The sequence below is a fragment of the Eublepharis macularius genome, chromosome 17 (assembly GCF_028583425.1).
Source record: "Eublepharis macularius isolate TG4126 chromosome 17, MPM_Emac_v1.0, whole genome shotgun sequence".
NCBI lineage: Eukaryota > Metazoa > Chordata > Lepidosauria > Squamata > Eublepharidae > Eublepharis > Eublepharis macularius.
In genome coordinates, this window is record NC_072806.1 from 29,876,595 (window position 1) to 29,897,924 (window position 21,330).

Consider the following 21,330-nt stretch of genomic DNA (forward strand, 5'->3'; position numbering starts at 1 on the left):
GCAGAGGGATGCACCCCTTTAATTTAATTTTATTTATTTGCTTCTTTTATACTCTGTCTTCCTTCACAAGGGAGACCCTAAGTGGTTTACATTGTTCTTTTCTACTCACAACGACCAAGTGAGGTAGGCTATGCTGAGAGTGTGTGACGGGGCCAAGGTTGCCCATTGTGCTTTTAGGGTGGAGTGGGGATTTGAACCTGGGCCTCTCGGACCTTGGTCTGGTGCTGTTTCCACTACACACTTAAACACATTAGTTGTGGTTTTTGTGTTATTCGCAACTGAAACGAAAATAGTGTGTTAAAGTTTTCTAAATGTAAAAGGGGGTGGAATCAGAAAACAGCAGAGAACTAAAGACTTGCAAGCTGCAAAAGCAAAAAAATGAAGCAGAGATTCTCGAGTCAGCTGTGAAATTCAGCATCAACCTCCCCCCCCCATGGATTTGGGACTCAGCCCTGCCTGCTGGCCCCCTTCCCTCTCTCTCAGCCGTCCCGAGGAGACTGCCTGCGTTTTGCATCTGTTGGCCGCTTCCTCTTCCTCCCCCTCTCCGCCGTTCCTCACCACCACGAAGCAGCAGCTGCTGCTTCCTCAAAGGGGTCCCCTCTGAGCGCTCCTTGCTGGATCAGCCCTCCAGGGTCGCCCCACCTACAGAGGCGAGGCTGGCGCTTCCTGTCTAGGCAGGGCAGAGCCTGCTTCGCCAGCCAGCCAGCCAATAGAGCAGAGCCTGTGCCGGGCACCACGAAGAAAGGGGTTAAGCAGAGCCCGTTGGGGGGTGCTGGCTTGGGCTTTCTCTTTCTCTCTCCCTCTGACGTTGGATTCTTTGGAACTTGTTCTTGCTGCTGGGGGTGTGTGCAGGGGGTGGCGGTGGGAAACTGCTTTTCCTGTCTTGGCTCAGGGTGCCCCGCAATGGCTGCTTTTCTCAGAAGGCAGTGCCAGGCTCCCAAAGCAGTACCAGGCTCAGCTGCCCCCTTGCTCTAGGGGCCTTCTCCCCTGAGGCACGCCTGGCCGGGGCCTCTGGCAGGCCATGCGAGAAGAGGAAGAAGCTATTGGCTATCTGGATCGAGTCCTGGAAGATGAGGAGGACGAAGAGCCCTGCACCCCCACCACCCCTGGCCTGGGGTCTGGCTTTCTGGCCACAGAGAAGGTGGGCACAAGGGAGCTGCTGCCACCGGAGGGTTGGTGGCACTTCTCTGCCAGCTGGCTTTGGGGTGTGGGCTCTGGGCAGAAGAGGAGGTGCTGGGCTCGCTCCCTCCCTTGCCGGCGGGTGCCCATTAGCCCATGTTAGAAAGACTAGGGGCTGCAGACCTGACCCTGCCTTGCTTGGGATAGTAGGCAACGTGGCGGCTTCAGAGGGGCAGGAGGAGATCAGAAGCTGGCTCTACTGGAGAAACCCGGCCCCTGGCATGAGGCTGGGGCAAGGAGCTGAATGACTCCAGTGCTTCGCCCCTTGCTGTGTACCTTGGGGGTGGAGTGGGGGGTTGTATTTTGGCCAGGGCTTCAAAAGTTGCAGGGACTTGCACTTGCTTGTAAGTTGTGCTTTGTTGTACTGAAAAGCTTCCCCTTCACTCCCAGACATGCATCAAATTTCTCAATGGTGACAGAAAGGCACTCTGTGTCTGCACAGGAGCTCTCTCGTGCTTGGGTTTTGATGCTTTCCAGACCGGAACCGATTTCCTATCTTGAGTTCAAATACCGCCATCTTCCTCTTTTGCTCTGTGGCTTCGTGGAGGTGGGGGCTGCTAGTGCCTTGGAAGGAGGCACCTCTCCCGTGCCCCATTAGTTCTAAGAATGGTCAGGGAGGGAGTGTTTTGGGTCACTGCCCCTTTCCCCAGCTAGCTATCCATCTCTGGAGTAAGGAGCGTGTGTTTGGATGAGGGAAGAAGCCATGAAACTTGCCCCAGGGTATTTGCTTGGGCTGGGTAGGAGTTACAGATTTCTTCTGCCCTGCATCTCTGACCCTCTTGCCCCTGAAAAGTAGCTAGAGAAGAATGCACTAAAATCTTCTCAGCAAGTTAGTGTGGTGTAATGGTTAAAGTTCTGGGGAGACCCAGGTTCAAATCTTCCCTCTTGCCATGGCTCAGTCAGTATTTCTCAGCCTGACCTACCTTATAGGGTTCTTGTGAGGATAAAATGAGGGACAGAGAACGAGGTGTGCTGCTTGGTGCTCTGTGGAGGAAAGGTGGTGGTGGGGAAGTGCTCTAGACAGATAGATGGACAGCTTCTGTTCTTGCCACTAACTACCCCATGAATTATGGGGCACAGAACACAATGATTTGGGTTCTTAAGTGGAGTCTGTGGTTCAGCCCCCCCTTCTGTTTTCACTTCCAAACTTCTGACCTTAAACTCGTGAAGGAACAGCCTTGAGCATGCACAGAACGCATTTAATAACGAAGTACACGCCACCCAGATTTTCAGTCATCGCTGGGCAACGCCAGCCTTCTCTGTCCTGCATGTTTGGGGCTTGGTTCCTGGGCAAGTTTTATCCCTAGCATGCCAATGAAGTCTTGAGCTTTCTTCTTTTCTCTGCTCTCAGGGGAGAGCCAAGCTGCGTTTTCAGGCAGCTGGTGACCTGCTTTGCCTTGTTCTTTCCCTGTGGAAAAAACGGCTCTGTGGATGGGTGTGCCAGGCCTGGGCTGGCAGCCATTTGTGTGGGCACGTTCATTCCTGGGACTGACTGGGAAAAGGGGGTTGGCTCCGTGGGGGTGCTCGAGGCACTGTGTGGGAGGTGCTAGGAACTTTGGCCTGGAGCTTGGATCCTCATGGGAGGGAAGGTGAGTCAGGCCCTCCACAGGTTTGTGGCTAGAAATTCTTCCAAGAAGTTCTTCTGGACGTGGGAGCCTTGCCCGTGTCCGAAGAAGCCTGCAGTTTGATGTTTTGGCATGGTGTGGTGAGGCCACCATCCTCAATGCCAACTTAGGCTGTCTTGATTGAGTTGGGAAGTTCTGAGGGGGGATTTTGGAGGCAGGGAGAGAGGAAGCAGAACCCACTGATACGAATGCGCCTGTTCTGCTCTTAAAGCTATCTCCGCCTCGGCGTGCTATTGGCTGTTACTGCATCCACGTGCAAATAGGTACAGTGCTTGTTTATTGTTCACGCTGACTTTGTGGGCACGTATCAGATCTTTGCTTGGTTTTAAAGCACCCCCCCCAGCAATACCTACAGAACTGGTTGGGGGAGGGGTTTTTTAGGGGCTGCTTTGCAAGACGCTGCTAATGCGACCATAGTCAGTGGCTTGGAGGGTGAGAAAGGAAGACGTCAGGTGCTCATATCAGCTACAAACTGTCGGAAGGTGTCTTTGGGCAAGTTGTTATTTTCTCAGCCTCCTGTTTGTGCTTTGGGGATGATAACAGTGGCTTATCTTATAGGGCTGTTTTGAGGACCACTGAAAAAATGCGTGCAGACATTTGAAATGTGTCTTTATCATTTTTTGCTGATGTGTCATAAGTATGGGCCCTGTTCTGATTAAAGCTTTTCAGCGTTTCCCCTGTGGACAGTTTGGTGCTTTTCTACATTATTTCAGATTGGGTTTTGTGTGTGTGTTTGCAAGATAAATGGGCAGCTCATTCAGAAAGTGTTTTAGTGGCAGAGGAATTGCTTCCCCTCCCCACCCCCCACAAATATTTTGGAGGATGCAAACTTTCCCTTTTCAGCCTTGCAGTTGAGCAACATAGCAGTGCTGTTGCTAATGTGTTGCTGAATGTGGTCTGGGGGAGACCTGGGTTCGAATCCTAGCACAGTCATGAAGCTCAGTGGGCAAGTGGCTCCCCTTCTGCTTACCATACCTCTCAGACTTTTTGTATGGGTAAAATGGAATAAATATCATGTTACGATGCCCCCAGCTCTGTGGAGAATGAGTAAATGTGCTCTTCACGTGCTCAGAGGCACTCAGCATTGTCCTGTTGAGTCAATAAAAGTGATTCATAGACTGACCCGGATACCAGCTCCACCAGTAATGGCAGGTGAGAGAAATTCTTTTCTCAATAAAATGTCAGGCCAGCAGCAGTTATCTTAATCAATCCTTTTCTCTGTATATGTTTTGCTGCTGGCACCGCAAAAGCCCTTCCATGCATGGTAAAAAATTGCTATTGGATAGAAAACTGCAGTTAACATAGACGGACTTTTTTAAAGGCTAGGGAGCCTTTTTTTGGATTGAACAACACATGGAGCTGCCTTATATTGAATCAGACTCTTGCTGGATAGAACTGAATTTCACAGCCCCGCTGGTTTGACTAAAAAAATCTCATTTCGCTTTTACTTCTCCCTTGTGCAAACTGGACGCGCAGTTTTCTGTTTCCTCACACTGAATTTTCCCCATCAAATTCACACAATTTTTAATGTGATTTTGCAGCAATTATATAGAATGGAAAAAATGTTGCATAATGAAGCCTCTTGGGAACCACGGAATTAAAGTGGGCTCACAACCACCACCTCCAAAAGGCAAAAAGAGATGGAAAAGAGGAAAACGACAAGATTTGGACATCCCAAATAGAAATGTGTAAAAACCCACCAGCAGAATAAAAATGTCAGTTCTCATAGCTCTTTGGATCCTTTTCTGCAGCCTGCATCATTTTGAGAAACGTGACTTTTTGATAAAATCACGACTTTGATCCAAATCAGTTTTTGCAGCCTGCCTCTACAAAAGTCCAGTCTGTTGCTTCCTCTGGGGTAGGAGCAAGACTGAATTTTGAAAGGGATTTGAATATTCCCATTTCCGATTTTCTTTCTCTCTGGTGAGAATCAAACCATTTTCCTTCCTTCATGCTGAATTTCCCCCATTCAAATGCACTCGTTTTCTGATGTCAGCTTTGCGGAGTTGTGTAGAAATGACTGCGAGGCAACCCCAAAACAGCCAAGAGCGTCAGCCTGCAGAATCAACCAGGAATGAAAACAATCCTGCATTCTCATCCCCGCTGGAGGGTTCAGCCCCAGTTTTACTCTGGTGTGATACTTCTCTTTTGACCGATGTTTTTCTCTTTCCTTGCAGGGCGAACGTGATTCCGGTAGAGGCCTGGAGATGCGAAAGTTGGTGCTTTCAGATTTCTTGGCCAGCGAGGAGATCTATATAAACCAGCTGGAGGCTCTCTTGCTTGTGAGTAGAACCCAGTGGTGAGGGGCAGAACCACCCTTCTTACCATTGTGCGCAGTTAATGCCGCTGTAGGGGGTGAGGTTGTAATTTTGTCATTAGGAGTGTTAGAAATGGGGGAGCAGAAGGAAGAGCAGGAGAACCCCAATATGGTGTCATAGATAAATGTTGGGCTAGGACAGCTGAGGTTCACATCCCTTCTCTGAAATGCCTTTGGGCCAACTGCACACACCTCGCCTAGCCTACCTCACAGGGTTATCGTGAGGATGAAAAGACAGGATAGAAGTACCTCCACACAGGAGGATTCACTGTTCTTGCCTCCATTTCCCTTGGCATCCCCTTCCCTATTTATCCCCTCTTCACTGCCAGCGTGCTTATTATTTTTAAAATGGTAGTAATAGGTATATAAGTAGAATGTAGTGCAGCAATAGCAGCATTCCTCTTGCTGGTTGGAAAAAAATGGGCACAAATGAGTAGGGTAAAGGATATGGTACCGAGAGCAGTTATGCGGAAATCCATACTTTCCATCTACCCTCTCCCCAAGCCCAGTTTAAGTGTGCATTTTAAGGAAAGATTGTCCTGAAGCAAATGTGGGGATAAAAACAGAGTGAAACAGGCGAAAGCCCAGAAAGTAAGCCCATGTAGGGTGCTGTGTGGAAGCCCCCAAAAGAACCGACTACCATTTGGAGTGCGGGACATGGAGCAAAAACTCCCTGTGGAAGCAACCATATATAAACGTCTGTCACTGCAGGAAGAAAATTGGAGAGGCTGATCGAGGAGTGGTGTTGCTAGATCAGATGAAAGCTCTGTCTAGTGCCAGCCATGTGCTTCCTGTGAAGGGACTCTGAGTCAAGGGAAGAGTCGGCTCCTGTTCCTTTCCCCTGGCATCTGGCACCCTAAGATACATTGTGTCTGACCATGGAGGCTCCATTTTTAGCTATCTTGGCTGATAGTCCTAGGTGGACCTAACTTTATGAATTGTTTCTCTGGATTAGGTCTGTCTAATCAGCATTCTGTCCACAACAGTGGCCACCCAAGAGCCCATGGGAACTGACAGCCAACTTGCTTTTAAGCATCTTGTGTTAGGGAAATATAAGAAAATAACAGCCCCGCTGGAGCAGACCAGCCGTCCGTCTGGACCAGCATACTGTTTCACACAGCATTTACCCTGGAAGGCCAACAAACAGGGACATAGAGTGATTCTGCACATGTTGGATAATGCACTTCCAATCCTCTTTATAGATCATTTGGAACGGATTTTTTTGTGTGCGGAACAAAATATCTACCTCAAACGATCGATAATGTGCATTGAAAGTGCATTATCCAACGTGTATGGAATCAGATGCTAAGGCTTTCCCCTGATCTTGTGTCCTAGCACTGCCACTGAATATGGAGGTTCCAGTTAGCTACCCTAGTTAATAACTCCATTCATTTTGTCCAACCTTTTTTCAAGAGCCCTCTACCCTAGCAAACCTCGCCTCTACCTGTGGCAGCAAGTTCCAGACGATAATTGAACAGACTGTGCACAACTCTGACTAGTCTCATGTTGTATGTGTCCACTTTTGCAGTGTATTTATAGCTGCAGCTTCCTCTTTCTACCCTGGCACCCAAGCCAGAGCTGGCTCCACAGTTTGCATGGTTTGCGCAACACCAATGTGTGGCTCCTTCTGTTTTGTGACGTAGTGCGGAACCTTGCAAGCGCTCAATGAGGGGTTTTTTTTGCATCTCTGTAATGATTTCAACTATTCAGAGTGTTTTCAACATCCCTGCAAGGGCTGGGCCAGAATTATTCCCATATTAAAGAGGAGCACTGAGGCTCAGAGTGAAAGTCGCTGGGTGAGTCGGCGGTAGAGGCTAGATTTCAGCTGGGTACTTGTTTCATAGTTCAGCCTCTTAACCCTGAGACTAGAGGCCGGCCAGGGTTGCATTCATTTATTGCCGTACTCTTTGGTGTGCCTCAGGGATGGTTCACCTCTTCCTTTGGAGGGTGAATGTGTGAATGGCTTCCCTTTCTTGGGGAAAAAATCGGATTTCTGCCTCTGATGCTTGTTGCTGGTTGTTTCTGTTCTCAAGCGGTGGACGTACAAACCAGCCTCAATGACTGGCTGAAATCTGGATCCTGATGCCTCTTTCCCTCCTGCCTCTTCCACGAATTTTTAGGGGACTTGTTGGATCCGTGGTGGCCTCTTTACACTTGTGGCGCGTGCATTGATGTTGCAGCTTTGGCCACTGTACATATGAATGTATTCCAGAACAGATGGGGGATTGACTGGGGTGGGGTGCAGGCTCAGGAAGGCTTTATATCACCCCAGTCAGATGCGGGAGGCCGGAGCTTGGAGAGGGACACGGCATGGACTGCAGACCTGCCTCAGTGGGACGCATGAAAGTGTTTTGCGCAGAGAGGGCTGCTGGTCCCTCAAGCTCAGTTTTCATTGGCAGCAGCATGCTGAGATGCAGCATGCCTGCCTTTCTGTGTCGCTGCAATGCAATGCAGTCCTGGAGCCTCCTTTGGGGTCAGGCTGGGCAAACGAGGGAGCTAGGCATTGTGGCATGCCAGAGCTGGAGTGAAGCTGACAGAGAGGGCCGTTTAACGACTCTCCTGTGACCAACCGAGGCCCATTCGTTTTTTGTCTGACATCTTTCAGCCTGTTGCTGAGCCCCATTGGGGTGAGTTACTTCTCCTGGCTTGTTTTGCAAGTACGCAGCAGGGTTGTGATGATGCTGTTGTCTTCCCTGCAGCCCATGAAGCCCCTGAAGGCCACAGCCACCACCTCCCAGCCGGTCCTCACTACCCAGCAGATTGAGACCATCTTCTATAAGATCCAGGACCTCTATGAAATCCACAAGGAGTTCTATGACAGCCTTTGCCCCAAGGTCCAGAACTGGGACAGTAGCGTTATCCTGGGTCATCTCTTCCAAAAGTTGGTAAGTCGGGTTTGCTTCATCTGAGCCTGCGTTCCCACTTTGCCATTCTCAAGTGCTAGCCCTGTCCAAGAACCCAAGTTCATTCCTGCCTCCTGGGGGGCATGTATAGGGAGATATCGTGGCCCCTTCTTATACACCCAGGGTAATGCCAATCGCCGCTTTGGGGTCAGGAAGCAATTTTCCCCAGGCCAGTTTGGCTAGGGAATCCTAATGGTGTTTTGCCATCTTGTGGGCATGGAGCAGGGGTCACTGGGGGTAGTTGTTGTGAATTTCTTGCATTGTGCAGGAGGTTGGGCTAGATGACTCTGGCGGTCCCTTCCAACCCTATGATTCTATGATATCTGAGGCCCTGGCTGGTCACTTGGTAAACAGAAGGGCAGGAGAATTACCTTCTCCCTCATCTGTTCATTGCATGTACTCAAACATGGGTCGCACAAGTCCAATGTACAAACATGACCTCAGGCATAACACTAAACTGATTAAGGAAAGCAAGCCACGGTTAAGCGTTCTGTTTTGCTTGGGGAGTCAGTGTGAGTACCATGCTCCCTGACTGGCCAGACAGCTTGCCACAGTGACTGTGCGGTCTCCTGTGTCGCTCCAAGGGAAAGCATGACTTGGTTGGGCAGCGCCCCCATTGTCTCCATCACCCATAACCTGGTCTCTGTTTATACAGTCAAATGTGGCACTTGGGTGGGAAAAGCCACATAAAGGTGACTCTTCTCCTGGATGGAAAGTTTTCTTATTTGAATGAAACAAGGTGAAACAAAGAGCCAGGGGGGGAAGTTTCACCCTGAACTCTCTCTGCCTATTCTGGGGAGGGTGTGTGAGACAGGTTTCGCCGGGTCTCACACTGAAAAGATTGCTTTCCCAGTTAGATAGCATTGCATTATGGGGACGTCTCGAGGATGAAAACTATAATGCCAAATGAGTGCGAGTGCTGAATGCCGAAAGACTGCACAAAAACTTCAGAATCGCAGTGCTTTGGGTTCAACCCCAACAAGCAATGTGTTTTTAGCATCTTTCTGATGGGGAGGGGCCGAAGAGGTTTAGGGAAACGGTTCATTTTGTGATGAAAGTGGAGTAGGAAAGAGGCTTAGGAAATGGTAAGGTGGAGATGGGATTTTTTTTCTCTCCCTCCCACAATTTTACAACTTGGGGCATTCAATGAGGTTGGTTGGCACATAGATTCAGGGTGGAAAAAAAGATGCTACTTCTTTACCCAATATGTAATCATATTGCGGAATTGACTGCCACAGGTTGTAATAACAACAACAACAAGAACAACAACATTCGATTTATATACCGCCCTTCAGGACAACTTAATGCCCACTCAGAGCAGTTTACAAAGTATGCCATTATTATCCCCACAACAAAACACCCTGTGAGGTGGGTGGGGCTGAGAGAGCTCCAGAGAACTGTGACTAGCCCAAGGTCACCCAGCTGGCTTCAAGTGGAGGAGTGGGGAATCAAACCCGGTTCTCCAGATTAGAGTCCCGCACTCTTAGCCACTACACCAAACAGGCTCTTCACCATGTAGTGAAGACCACTAGAATTAGATGACTTTAAAAGGGTAGTAGAGGAATCCATGGAGCAGAAGAGGTTCGTTGATGGCTGTTAGTCATGATGGCCAAATGGAACCTCCATGTTCAGAGGTAGTGTACCTTAGAATGCTGGTTGCTGGGAGGCAACAACGGAGGGGAGGCTTTGGCCTCTGTGCTTGTGGATCTTCTAGGGTATATGACTAGTCACTGTTGGAAACAAGATGCTGAGCTGGATGGACCCATGTTGGTCTGATAACAAAGATGTTTTGATGGTCTCATGTGGCTTTTAGGGCAGCAGACGATAAAAATATTTTGAAATGGATGTAGTGGGTCCTTGTAATGACAAATAATTTTGTATTTGTAATTTTAAAAATTGCATTTTTGTTATGACGTAAGCAAATAAACTTGGTTGCAGCTTTTTAAATGGTTCTTCCCCCCTCCCCACAAAAAAAAAAAACAGGCTAGCCAGCTGGGCGTTTACAAGGCTTTTGTGGACAACTACAAAACTGCCCTCGAGACAGCGGAGAAATGCAGCCAGAGTAACAATCAGTTCCAGAAAATCTCAGAGGTGCGAATTATTGTTATTTGTTGCTGTTGCTTTCATTGTTCAGCAGTATTGATCCTTACCACCATTGCATTGATTGTTGCCTCCTCCTAAGGAACTCAATGGTGTCAGGAGTGGAATTTCCCCCTGCTTACAACAACCCTGTCAGGCAGGGTACAGGTTGAATAGTACCAACTTGCCCAAGGCCTCCTAATGACATTCATTAACATTCGATTTATATACCACCCTTCAGGACAACTTAATGCCACACTCAGAGCGGTTTACAAAGTGTATTATTATTATCCTCACGACAATCAACGTGTGAGGTGGGTGGGGCTGAGAGAGCTCCGAGAAGCTGTGACTAATGCAAGGTCACCCAGCTGGTTTCAAGTGGAGGAATGGGGAATCAAACCTGGTTCTCCAGATTAGAGTCCTGCTGAACCACTACACCAAACTGCTCTATGAATGAGTGAGGTTTTATTAGCATTATTATTCATATATGTGACACTTTACAGGCTAGGCCAAGCCAACAAGGCATGGTCCTATTCCCAAGGAACCACCTCTGCAAATAGTAGCTCCTGTCAAATCAAGTTTCTTCCCCCCACCCCATGCTATGCCTCCACATCCTCTTTTACATGTGGGGTTGACAAGTGCCAAATGCCCACACCTGCGGTCACAGGGAGAGGATGGGATGACAGACTTGGCTCAAAACCTGTTTCTGACTCCTACTTTGTATCGATCAAACAGGGTTGCTCATTACATACATGACAACTGTGCACCAGGACTTATAATAATAGGACACATAACTTGTATGTATCGTGTGGGGGCCTATGGCCCAGGTTATAAGGGCATATGCCACTTCCTCAGCTTTGGTGGTGTGAATAAATTATGCTGTATAACCTAATCTGCATATTTTTGCTTACGGCTTATTTTTGCTTACTGATTTTGCTTCTCTTTATTGACGGGGAAGCGGGTTTGCGGCACTCATGCCTCTCCCAGTCTAGCTCTGTTCTGTTTTCTACCCACCTGCTGGCAATTTCTGTTTTCATTTATTCTGTTTCCAAGAGTTTAAGTTTTCCAAGAACTTGCCATTTCTTCACAAGGAGGGCGGTGAAAAGCCTGCAGAAGGAAGAGTATGGGGACAGGGTGGTGGGAGGGGAAGTACATTTAAAAAAAAAATCAGACTAGACAAAATCATAGTTGCTGCATATGATAGCTAAAATGGAGCATCCATTCTGAGAGGCACTCTACCTTTGATTCCTAGAGGCTAGGAACAAGCAAAGGTCTTAGGGTGGATGGGCTGCTGTTGAGGAAAGGAAGTGTCTGACAAGGGTAGTTCGATTCTATAAGCAATTCTGATGCTCTTGGAGTGAGAGGAGAGATGGCCGCAAATTCGTGCATGTGTGAGTGTACACAGATACACTTGCTTCAGAAGCTTGGTGTTGTGGCAAGGAGATGGGGCAAGATATTCTCATCGGAAATCCATCCTCTTCTTCCCCCTCCACCCCAGGTTGAGCAGGGTTGGGGCTCTCAGCCTTATCCAGAAACCCACAGCCCGTTGACCGCAAATTTGTCCCTCTTTAGATCCCAGATTGTGCATGTTTGGATTGTGGTTGTACGAGAAGTGGACAATGGGGGGAGAAGGTCTGCTCCACACATCCTCAGCAGTGTGTGGGGGGGGCTTTGGTTTCCTCCAATGCTACCTATTATTCAGGGTTAGGATCCCTGGGAATATTTGAAAAAAAGAAAGCAACACCACCCAAATGGCCCGATTCCAAAAATGCAAGCCCCCCACCCCCGTACGCTCTGTAAAATTGCCTCTAACTACCGTTTCCCTTTGGCAGGAGCTGAAGGTAAAGGGCCCCAGAGATTCCAAAGAGAGCCACACCTCCATCACTATGGAAGGTATTGATTCTCCTCCGTGTGTGTGTGTGTGTGTGTGTGTGTAAATGGTGTGTGCAGGAAGCCTTTGTCTGTATCTTCCCCCTCCCCCATGACCTTAACCCATGAATTACAGATCCAGTCGGTATATTGGAGACGGAGCCCTTTGTATGGTTCAGGGAGGAGAGGGGAGGGGGCTGCACTTCTTTAGGATGCTGGCAGCATCTGACAGCCCTCACGCCCCCTTCCCTCCTCCTCCTCCTGCCACCGGCTGCCTTTGTCGATTTCACTGGCAGCTACCACTCTCCCTGGCTCCCGTGGACCGCCGATGGAGTTGGGAGCGGGGGCCATGCTGAGAAGGGGCCACCATGGAGATTCTGCTCATCGTCCGTTTTTGCTGTAACTGCACCTACGGTGGGGGAATCATGCGGGGCGTGTAGCACCCTTTTTTGTTAGTCGTTGGGGCGTTTCTTTGTAGCAGTATTGTTGCTTTAGATGCTAGGGTGTCCGGGATCTTCTTTGTGACATGTTGGGGGGGATCGGGTGAGGATTCTGGCTGCTCCGTTGTGGACCATCAGCCCATTCTGAAAAGCTGGGAGGGTAAAGCCTCCAGCTGGTTTTCTCCTCTTTGTCATGCTCTGCTCTGGAGATTGAACTTGGAAATTTCTTTGTTCTTACCTGTCCCGGGATTGGGTTTTCTTTTATGGATTTCTTCCTGGCTTGGTTCAGATGTTATCTTGGGTGAGCGAAAGAGAGGGGAACAAAGGAGTGATGCCCTTGGGAGCCCCTGGAGATGCTGAGGGATAGTTGGGGACCCATAGCTGCTGGCAGGTTTAGGGGAAAGGGTGTGGGTCACCACCACTGTTTTGTTGCCAGATTCTGCCTGCTCAAGTGAAACTTCTTGGCTTGGCACCTCATGTGCCGGGTGCATTTACTGCCTTTTTGGATCATACGCTCCAAGGGTGAGGTACGTCTTCAATTCCTGTTTCCACATACTGTGAGAAAGGGGTGTGTGGCTGACCCTGTGGCTGTCGTGGTTCCCCCACCCCCAAAGCCGTATCTAGTTTCTTGGGGGAGGGGGGTGGCATCTCTCCCTAGTCTTTTCACCTCAGGTGTTTGGCTGGGAGGGATGTCCCTAGGTCCTGTAACCGTGACAACAGCAGGAGCCGGGGCGGATTGCCTAGTAGCTGCCGGACCAAGAATAGGAGGCGAGGCCATGACGTCAGCGGACCGGCTATGTCTGGTCCTACCTGGCAGGGAAACCTTTTTGAAGCACAAACTCCCCCAGGCTTGGGGTTTTTTTGACATGAGGGTGTCTTAGTTCTGCCTTGCTTTCTCCCTTCACTTGGCCTTCACCACATGGGGTGAGGTGGAGGGGGGGGCTTAGGTGTCAGATTAAAGGGTATCACTTTGCCAGTTATTTAGCTGCTTTTATATATATATTTACCGCCAATTGGGGGTGCTGTTTGGATTGTCTGCCTCAGGCACTAAGACATCTGGGGGCCAAAGGATGGAAGGTCAGTGGGCCCAGTTCTTTGCAAACCTCTCCAAGGCAAACCCTGTTGCGGTGCCCCCCCACTAATGGGGGCTGGTGTAGGAGGCATTCATGAGGGCCCTTTTATACCTCCCTCATAATTTGCAGGGTGGGGGGGTTTGGTGGGTTCAGCAGATGACGAGACTTCCCGCTGGACTGGTCCGCATTTGTGTGTGAGGCTGGGACGAAGGTGGGTGGGGTAAATTTCCTTATTTTTGCCGTGGTCAGAATGAGACTGGGTATGTTCCTGTTTTGGTTTGGGGAAGCGTGGGAAGGGGAAAATCCAGTTTAGGGTCTGAGTGTCGGAAATCACAAACATGTCTTGCAGACACATCTTGCAGACACTTGCACATATGTGCAAGTGGAGTGCAAGTGAACAGGGAGGGATACATGCGAGTCTGTTCACTTGCCATTCAAGTGTCATTCGTCACTTCTAGCTGGGCCCCAGAAGCAGCCAGCTCCAGGCAGCTGGTTAGGAAGTAAAGGACAGCGAACAGCCAATTTATTTCGCTTTAACACCACGTGGGGCATGGTTTTGTTTTTCTGATTCCATCTTCCAAGCGCTGTGGGTCATTTCTGCTGGGAAAGGGTATTCTTCTCTCCCCCAATGCCCGTAGGGGAGCCTTTTGGGAAACAATTGAAACAAGAAGTTACCAACCAGTAGCTTATTCACAGGGAGTGTGTAACCGCTTGGACAGCTGGGTTCTGGTGAGGGAAGTTTTTACCACACTTCCATCCCCCACAGAAAACTAAATAAGAAGGGTAACTAGCACATTGGTGCAGCGAGTTCAGAATCTGACCAGTTTAACTTGTGTGGGTTTCCCCCCCCCACCTCCTGCCCCCCCAGTTCCCACCCCGTCCAAAGAGAATATGCCATATTTCTTGCCTGTCAGGCTGGGTTGAAGGAAACACCTCCAAACTGTTTATATAAAATGGAAATCTCTCCCCCCGCCATTCTTGCCTCTACACTTTGTCTTCCATGACTCAAATACTGTAACTTTGGGAGGGGGTTTGTAAGACCCTGGCATGGGGAAGGGAAATGAGTCGCTACAGCTTTGTAGTAGAAAAGAGCAAGACCCCAGTAGCTCCTATTAGACTAACAAAATTTGTGGTAGGGGATGAGCTTTCGTGAGTCACAGCTCACATTCTTTAGAATGGTGGGGCAGCCATTTTTGTTCTTCTGGTATTTGGCCCCTCACACCTCTAAAAGTAGGGGTGAGCAGGCAAAGGGAATTGAGGCCTTCCCCAGCCTCCATCTTACCTTCCCATGTTTAGGCATTTCAAGCTCTCTTTCCCCCATCCCAATTCACTCCCAGTATCTGGGCAGGACTGAGAGAAAAGTGTCTGGGATGACAGTGGAGGGGGGGGCGAGGGGGGAGAGGCCAGCACCTGTTGCCTATATGGAACTTTTCATGTAAAAATTAGTTTCTCCCCTCTTCCCCTCCACCTCTTGGTCAGTCACTCATTTATTATTACAGCAAAAGCCAGTAAAATAAACCAACTCTCTTGGTTTAGTTCTGAATGGTCAGATATATGAAAACCACCGCTGTAAATTGTGCCGATTGGCCAGTGCCTGTGATGTCAGGTTCACAGCATGTTTAAGGGTTTCAAAAACTGGCTTAGCCAGAGATGATGGGAGGAGGTGCAAAAGCAATGAGCATAGGCTCTGAGCCGTAAATAATTATGATGCCATTATACCAGCTCTCTTCAAAACTGTGGTCCTACTTGTGGGGGTGGGGTATGTCCCAGACTTCCCTCTCCTGTGCCTGTTGACGGAAGTAGCACCTTTGGGGAAACACTGGGGCGTGTGTAGAGCCTGAGGGAGAGTCTGTGAAGTGAGAAAGTGGGTGGCTGCCCTAGATTGCCTTTCTAGTGCCTCTTACCAGGAACTCACATTTTTCTCCTTCTTCTAGCACTGCTGTATAAGCCTATAGACCGTGTCACTCGGAGCACTCTTGTATTGCACGTGAGTACACATGGGAAGGGAGTATGCTCATGTTTCGTAACTGCTGCATTCATGCAAATACCTCCGAATTAACATAGGATGAGGGAGAGGCAGGGATCCTTTGGTGGCTGATGTAAGGAATTGATTTTTCCTTTTGTATAATAAAAAATCACCCACAAAGGGGGGTTTATCCATTGAAGTATCTATATGTGATTTTCAAAGCATTTCACATATATTACATCAATAATCCTGGCAACCAAAGCCCTGTAAAGTAGATCGGTATTATTATCCCTGTATGAGGTGGTTGATGGAAGATTTGAGGGGGGAGCGTGGCAAAGGCAAGTCAGTGACAGAGGCAAAATTTGAACCTGGAACTTCTCAGATCTCAGCCTTAGTGGCTGCTCTCCATTGGATTCCCTTGAGAAAGGGTGTGTTTGCAGGGGACACCTGAGGTCATGTGTTAGGGTAATGCACTCCCCTCCAACTGGAAAAAGCCCCTTTGCATGGAAGGAGGGTGGGACACACTCACACTGTCTTAAGGGGAGGTGCTTTATTTCCAGAGTTTACTGCCTTTATCCCTTACGGGTCAACAAATTGCCTTCCCTCCCCCTCTGCTCTTGCACCAGGACTTGCTCAAGCATACGCCATCTGACCACCCGGACTACCTGTTGCTCCAAGATGCCCTCCGGATCTCCCAGAATTTTCTCTCCAGCATCAATGAGGACATTGATCCCCGCAGGACAGCAGTCACCACTCCCAAAGGGGAGGTGAGAGGGGAGCAGGGCAAAGGCCCCCAAAGGGCATCGCGTGGCACAGCCTTGCCAGGTCAGGTCGAAGAGGCCTCTTGTCCCTCACCCTGTTTCCAGCAATGGTCAGCCAGGTGCTTTTTGGAGGCCCACAAGTAAGATAGGAAGTTTAGAGCCACACACACAACCCTAGCAGTTTTGTGTATACCATCTCTCTGCCAGGAGCTCGTTGTAACTGAAAAGTTAACAACATTTGATTTATATACCGCCCTTCAGGACAACTTAATGCCCACTCAGAACAGTTTACAAAGTATGCTATTATTACCCCCACAACAATTACCCTGTGAGGTGTGTGGAGCTGAGAGAGCTCCAGAGAGCTGTGACTAGCCCAAGGTCACCCAGCTGGCTTCAGGTGGAGGAGTGGGGAATCAAACTTGGTTCTCCAGATTAGAGTCCGGCACTCTTAACCACAACACCAAACTGGCTCTCAATTCCTGGTGGATCCATCCTATCCTTTTCTGAAGTAATCTAAGCTAGTAGTGTTCCCTGGCCATGGCTTGTGACATCGAGTACTACACATTTCCACGTGTTACGAAAGAGGATTTCTTTCCATCAATCCCAGCTCTACTGCTGATCTGCTCCAGTGAATTACCCCAAATTCTGTCAGTGTTGGATAGGTGGGGGTTTGTAGATGTATAGACTTGTAGCAACACCCTGATGCCATTTAGGGGTACAGCTTCAGGAAGGAGTGGGATGTGAAGGCAGGGGGAATAGCAAATAACTCACAGTGTGTCCTTCACAGCTGCAGGACAGAGCCCTGGTTTCTTCTGTCTTCCCAGTTTGAATGAGTAAGATACATATGACTCAGTCAAGTCCCAGTGAATCTTCTTCTCCCCCTCCTGTCCATCTCATTCGCAGCCCATAGGGCTTTCAAGGCAAGAGATGTTCAGAGGTGGTTTGCCATGGCCTGCCTCTCTGTAGCAACCCTGGACTTCCTAGGTGGTCTCCCATCCAAGCACTGACCATGGCCGACCCTACTTAACTTCCAAGTTCTGATGGGCTACCTAAAATTATATTTTAAAAGCACTATGCACATATCTATTTGTCAATTCATTGTTGGTTTTTTAAAAAAAAACTTAAACAGTTTTCTCTTTTAAAGGATCTTAGGTTTAGTGATTCTCATCTTTCTACATTTTTATCCCCGCCCCCTCCCCAACTCCTGCTTATAAAGAACTTAAGAGTTTCACCCTTTCAGTTATGTACCTGGCCAAGGATTTGGGCTGGGGTATCTATCTTTGCTGTGCATTTAGGAGGTGGGGGGGGAGCAAGACAGTGGCAGGCCCTCCCCCACCTCTCCCTCTCTCACCTGCAGACACGGCAGCTGGTCAAGGATGGCTTCTTGGTGGAGATGGCTGAGGGATCCCGCAAACTGCGCCACGTCTTCCTCTTCACGGATGTGCTTCTCTGTGCCAAGCTGAAGAAAACGGCAGTGGGGTGAGGCGTGGGGAGTAATAGGGCAGGGGGAGGGAGTATCTGGTGTCCCTCTGGCCTCCTTTCCTTCCAAGGATTCTTATTGCAAACTGAGAGCCAAGCGACAAGTGACTTTTTTCACGTGGAGAACACTTGATTGTTCTCGCAAGTTTTCCTAGGAAGTGAAGTCCGAGTGTCCTTCCCCTCTCTGTTAGAATCGCTGCCTGAAGAGCCTGAGCTCCTGGAGAAAAACTGGAATGAGGGCATGTTAGAGCAGCAGCAGATTCTTCCATTGTCGCTGCGGCTGGAGCTTCACTGATGCGGCAGCTTTCTCCAGAGCAGCTCCCCGGGAGCAGGACACCCAGGGAGAAAGTAGCAGCTGCCCACCCCCAAACAAACATTGAGAGCCCTCTTGTCCAGCAGGATTGTAACTGGAGGTGTGATTTGCAAAAGCTGCTGCCGCCACCGGCTTTCTCTGGCTCTTCAGGCAGCGATTCTAACGGAGAGGGGAAAGACACTCAGACTTCACTTCCCAGGAAAACTTGTGAGAACAATCAAGTGTTCTCCACGTGAAAAAAGTCACTTGTAGCTTGGCTCTCAGTGAAGGGCCCTGAGCAGCGTGTCCAGTCCTGAGTGGTGGGCTCCATCTTTGTCTCTTGCAACATCAGACTGGGAGGGCTTGCAGATTTATCTGCTTTGTGGACCAGCATTTGGTTCAAATATTCAGGAGAATGAGGAAGGAATAAAGTGGCAGAATGAGACTGCATGTGTTTTTGCATTGAAGGAAAAACTTGTATGCTGGAAACAGCAGGGAGAGCGGTTCTCCCCACACTGGGCATTTAGGTTCCCCATTTGCAGGGCAGAGTATTCCAAGATACCATTCCTCATTTGCAGCATAAAGTGGTATTGGCCATGCTGCCACCTCATGCATCGTACCCTTGCATGTATTTACATGGGCCGTTCTCCCCAGTGGAGACCCCCAAAGCATCTTTGCCCTCTCCTCCATTGTATCCACACAACCACCCTGTGAGATAGCTTAGGCTGAGAATGTGAGACCTCACCCAAGGTCACTCAGTGAGCTTCCATCGCACAGCTGAGATTTGAACCTGGGTCTCCCAGGTCCTAATCCAACACTCTAACCACTACACCACATGGGCCGTCTGCATATGTGAACCAGGCGTAGATCCCATTTCTTCAAATGAAAGGATTCCTTGCTTAAGTGCTTAGAACTTTCACAAAAGCAGTAAATGCTGTTGCTCTTGGTGGCTGGCTACTTGCTTTACCACTGTCTGCATTCTTAGAAATTAATAGCCTCCTTGTTTAGGAACATAATTTCATTGCTGGATCAGAGGTCCCTCAGATACAACAACTTCTTTCCAGCAACAGCTGGCCAGGTGCCTCTGGGAAGCCTACACATTGGTGTTGTTTGTCTCTAGCACCTGGCGTTCAGAGGTACAGTGCCTCTCTACAGGGAGGCTCCATTGGGTTGAGATGACTATGAGGCCTTGGTAGACCATGCATTTTTAAAAGTTAGCGGAGTTTAATGACAATCAATGCATTGTTTAGCTTTCATCTCATTCTTCACTAAGCTGTAAAAATTTTCAAAATTTTGAAGCCATGGATTTGGGGGAGAGGGAGAATGGAAGTTTTGGGGAAAACAGAAATATATGTAAGATTTACTTTCCTATCAAACTGAAACTTCTTTTACTGATTTAACAACATTAAATGCATTATTTATAATTTAGCATATAAAATTGTACTATTTGGCATATTTATGGAACTTCAAGGCATAAAAATATCTTCATTTTCTATAAGAAATACTGCAAGTATACCCAGTACTTGAGAAACAGTTGCAAACTGCTGCACCCTGTGCAGTCATATCACATGTCTCTCTAATGTTTGCCAACTGAAAGGTAGGAAAAATAAATGTTGAAGGTAGAAATAAATTCCTGTAGCAAACAAAAGAGAATGTATTATTTGGACAGAAACTCTGAGTCACTGTTGCGTGACTACCAACATGTTAGTATATAAAGCTAAACATTACAGCATTGAAAACACTAACCTATTTATTTATTTATTTATTAAGTTTATAGTCCCCTCTCACCGCAAGCAGGCTCAGAGCGGATCTCATCAGTTTAAAAGACATAAAACAGATAAAACCAGTAGGAAAAGCAGATACAATTCACAAATCCACCCTCAGCGGTACACGTTGCACAGTCAGCAGGTGAAAGAAACAAAAAACAGGGAGGGGACACACACACACAACACACACACACACCCGGTAGGAGGCCAAATGTAAGTCCCACTTGCCTCAACCATCAAAGTCCTGGCGGAACATCTCCGTCTTACAGGCCTGGGGAAATAATAGTAAATCCTGCTGGGCCCGAGTTGTCATAGACAGAGAGTTCCACCAGGCTGGGGCCAGAACCCAAAAGGCCCTGGGTCCTGGTCAAGGCAAGATGGACCTCGTTGGGGCCAGGGACCACCAGTAGATTTTGTCTGCTGAATGGAGCACCCTCCGGGAGTATAGGGTGAGAGACGGTCCAGCGGGTATGCTGGTGACAGTCCACTCAGGGCTTTAAAGATCAAAACCAAAACCTTGAACCTTACCCTCAACGTGGGCGCAAGCAGTGCCCCATCTAGAGATGGGAGTCAGGTCCCCGAACCTAACCGCGCACGCCCTAGGTACAGGACCTCCCTCTTCACTGGATTCAACTTCAGTCTGCTCTGCTTTAGCCATCCAGTCATGATTTCCAAAGTCCTGGCCAGATCATCTGAAGCAGTATCTGGCTGGCCGTCCATCAACAGATTAAGTTAGGTGTCATCAACATAATGTATTATCATTGAACTCATTATAGCATATTAATTGTTGCCAGAATTACTTATATTTAAACAAAATTTTATTTGAAAATATTGTATATGTCTACAGTGTAAGAGTCCCCACCCACCCCCAGTGCTCCCCCAAATTTCCCAGTTTTTCCCTTGAAACCACTGAGAAATTCCTCAGATTTCTTCATGCTTTGCATTTTGAATGTGAAAAACCCCTGTCTTGTGAAGCATCTTACTCGTTCTACAAGAGAATAGAGATTCTTTTCAGTGTTCCCCCAGATCTTCCATTGGAAAAATTCAGAAGAAAAGTCCCCTCCTACACCGAATGTTTCTGGTTTTTTTTTTCCTGGGCCCTCACATTTCTACCCCCGCCCCCCAATAATCAAAAATAAAACCTCAAGCTTCTGTCCCTCATAGCTGCCAAGTTGAGCAGTGCTGGGGAAGTGAGGACATGCACCTCCAGGGTGAAGATATGTAGATAATAATGATAACAACAACAACAACATTCAATTTATATACCGCCCTTCAGGACAACTTAACACCCACTCAGAGCGGTTTACAAAGTATGTTGTTATTATCCCCACAACAATCACCCTGAGAGGTGGATGGGGCTGAGAGCGCTCTGGAAGAGCTGTGACTGACCCAAGGTCACCCAGTTGGCTTCAAGTGGAGGAGTAGGGAATCAAACCTGGTCCTCCAGATTAGAGTCCTGCCGCTCTTAACCACTACACCAAAATGGCTTCTTTGTGCTGTGTCCACCTAGCCTGAGCAGTCTTCTCTGACTGGCAGCAGCTCTTCAAGATCCTCCCTGACACCACAAATCCTTTCCCTGTC

The 21,330-nt window shown here is 48.5% G+C and overlaps 1 protein-coding gene across 2 annotated transcripts in view; it reads left to right on the forward strand.

The window, feature by feature from the left end:
• ABR (ABR activator of RhoGEF and GTPase) overlaps positions 1 to 21,330 on the forward strand; it is a 121,746-nt gene that overhangs the window by 53,818 nt on the left and 46,598 nt on the right. The window contains exons 1-8 of one of the 2 annotated variants that reach the window (XM_055000977.1): positions 722 to 1,141; positions 4,982 to 5,086; positions 7,821 to 8,006; positions 10,008 to 10,115; positions 11,936 to 11,996; positions 15,420 to 15,472; positions 16,078 to 16,218; positions 17,570 to 17,691. In XM_055000977.1, coding sequence (XP_054856952.1) covers positions 1,022 to 1,141; positions 4,982 to 5,086; positions 7,821 to 8,006; positions 10,008 to 10,115; positions 11,936 to 11,996; positions 15,420 to 15,472; positions 16,078 to 16,218; positions 17,570 to 17,691 — 896 coding nt within the window. In that variant the 5' untranslated portion in view covers positions 722 to 1,021. Of the gene's footprint in view, positions 1 to 721; positions 1,142 to 4,981; positions 5,087 to 7,820; positions 8,007 to 10,007; positions 10,116 to 11,935; positions 11,997 to 15,419; positions 15,473 to 16,077; positions 16,219 to 17,569; positions 17,692 to 21,330 lie in introns of those variants that run through there. The other variant, XM_055000976.1, reaches the window with a different exon arrangement.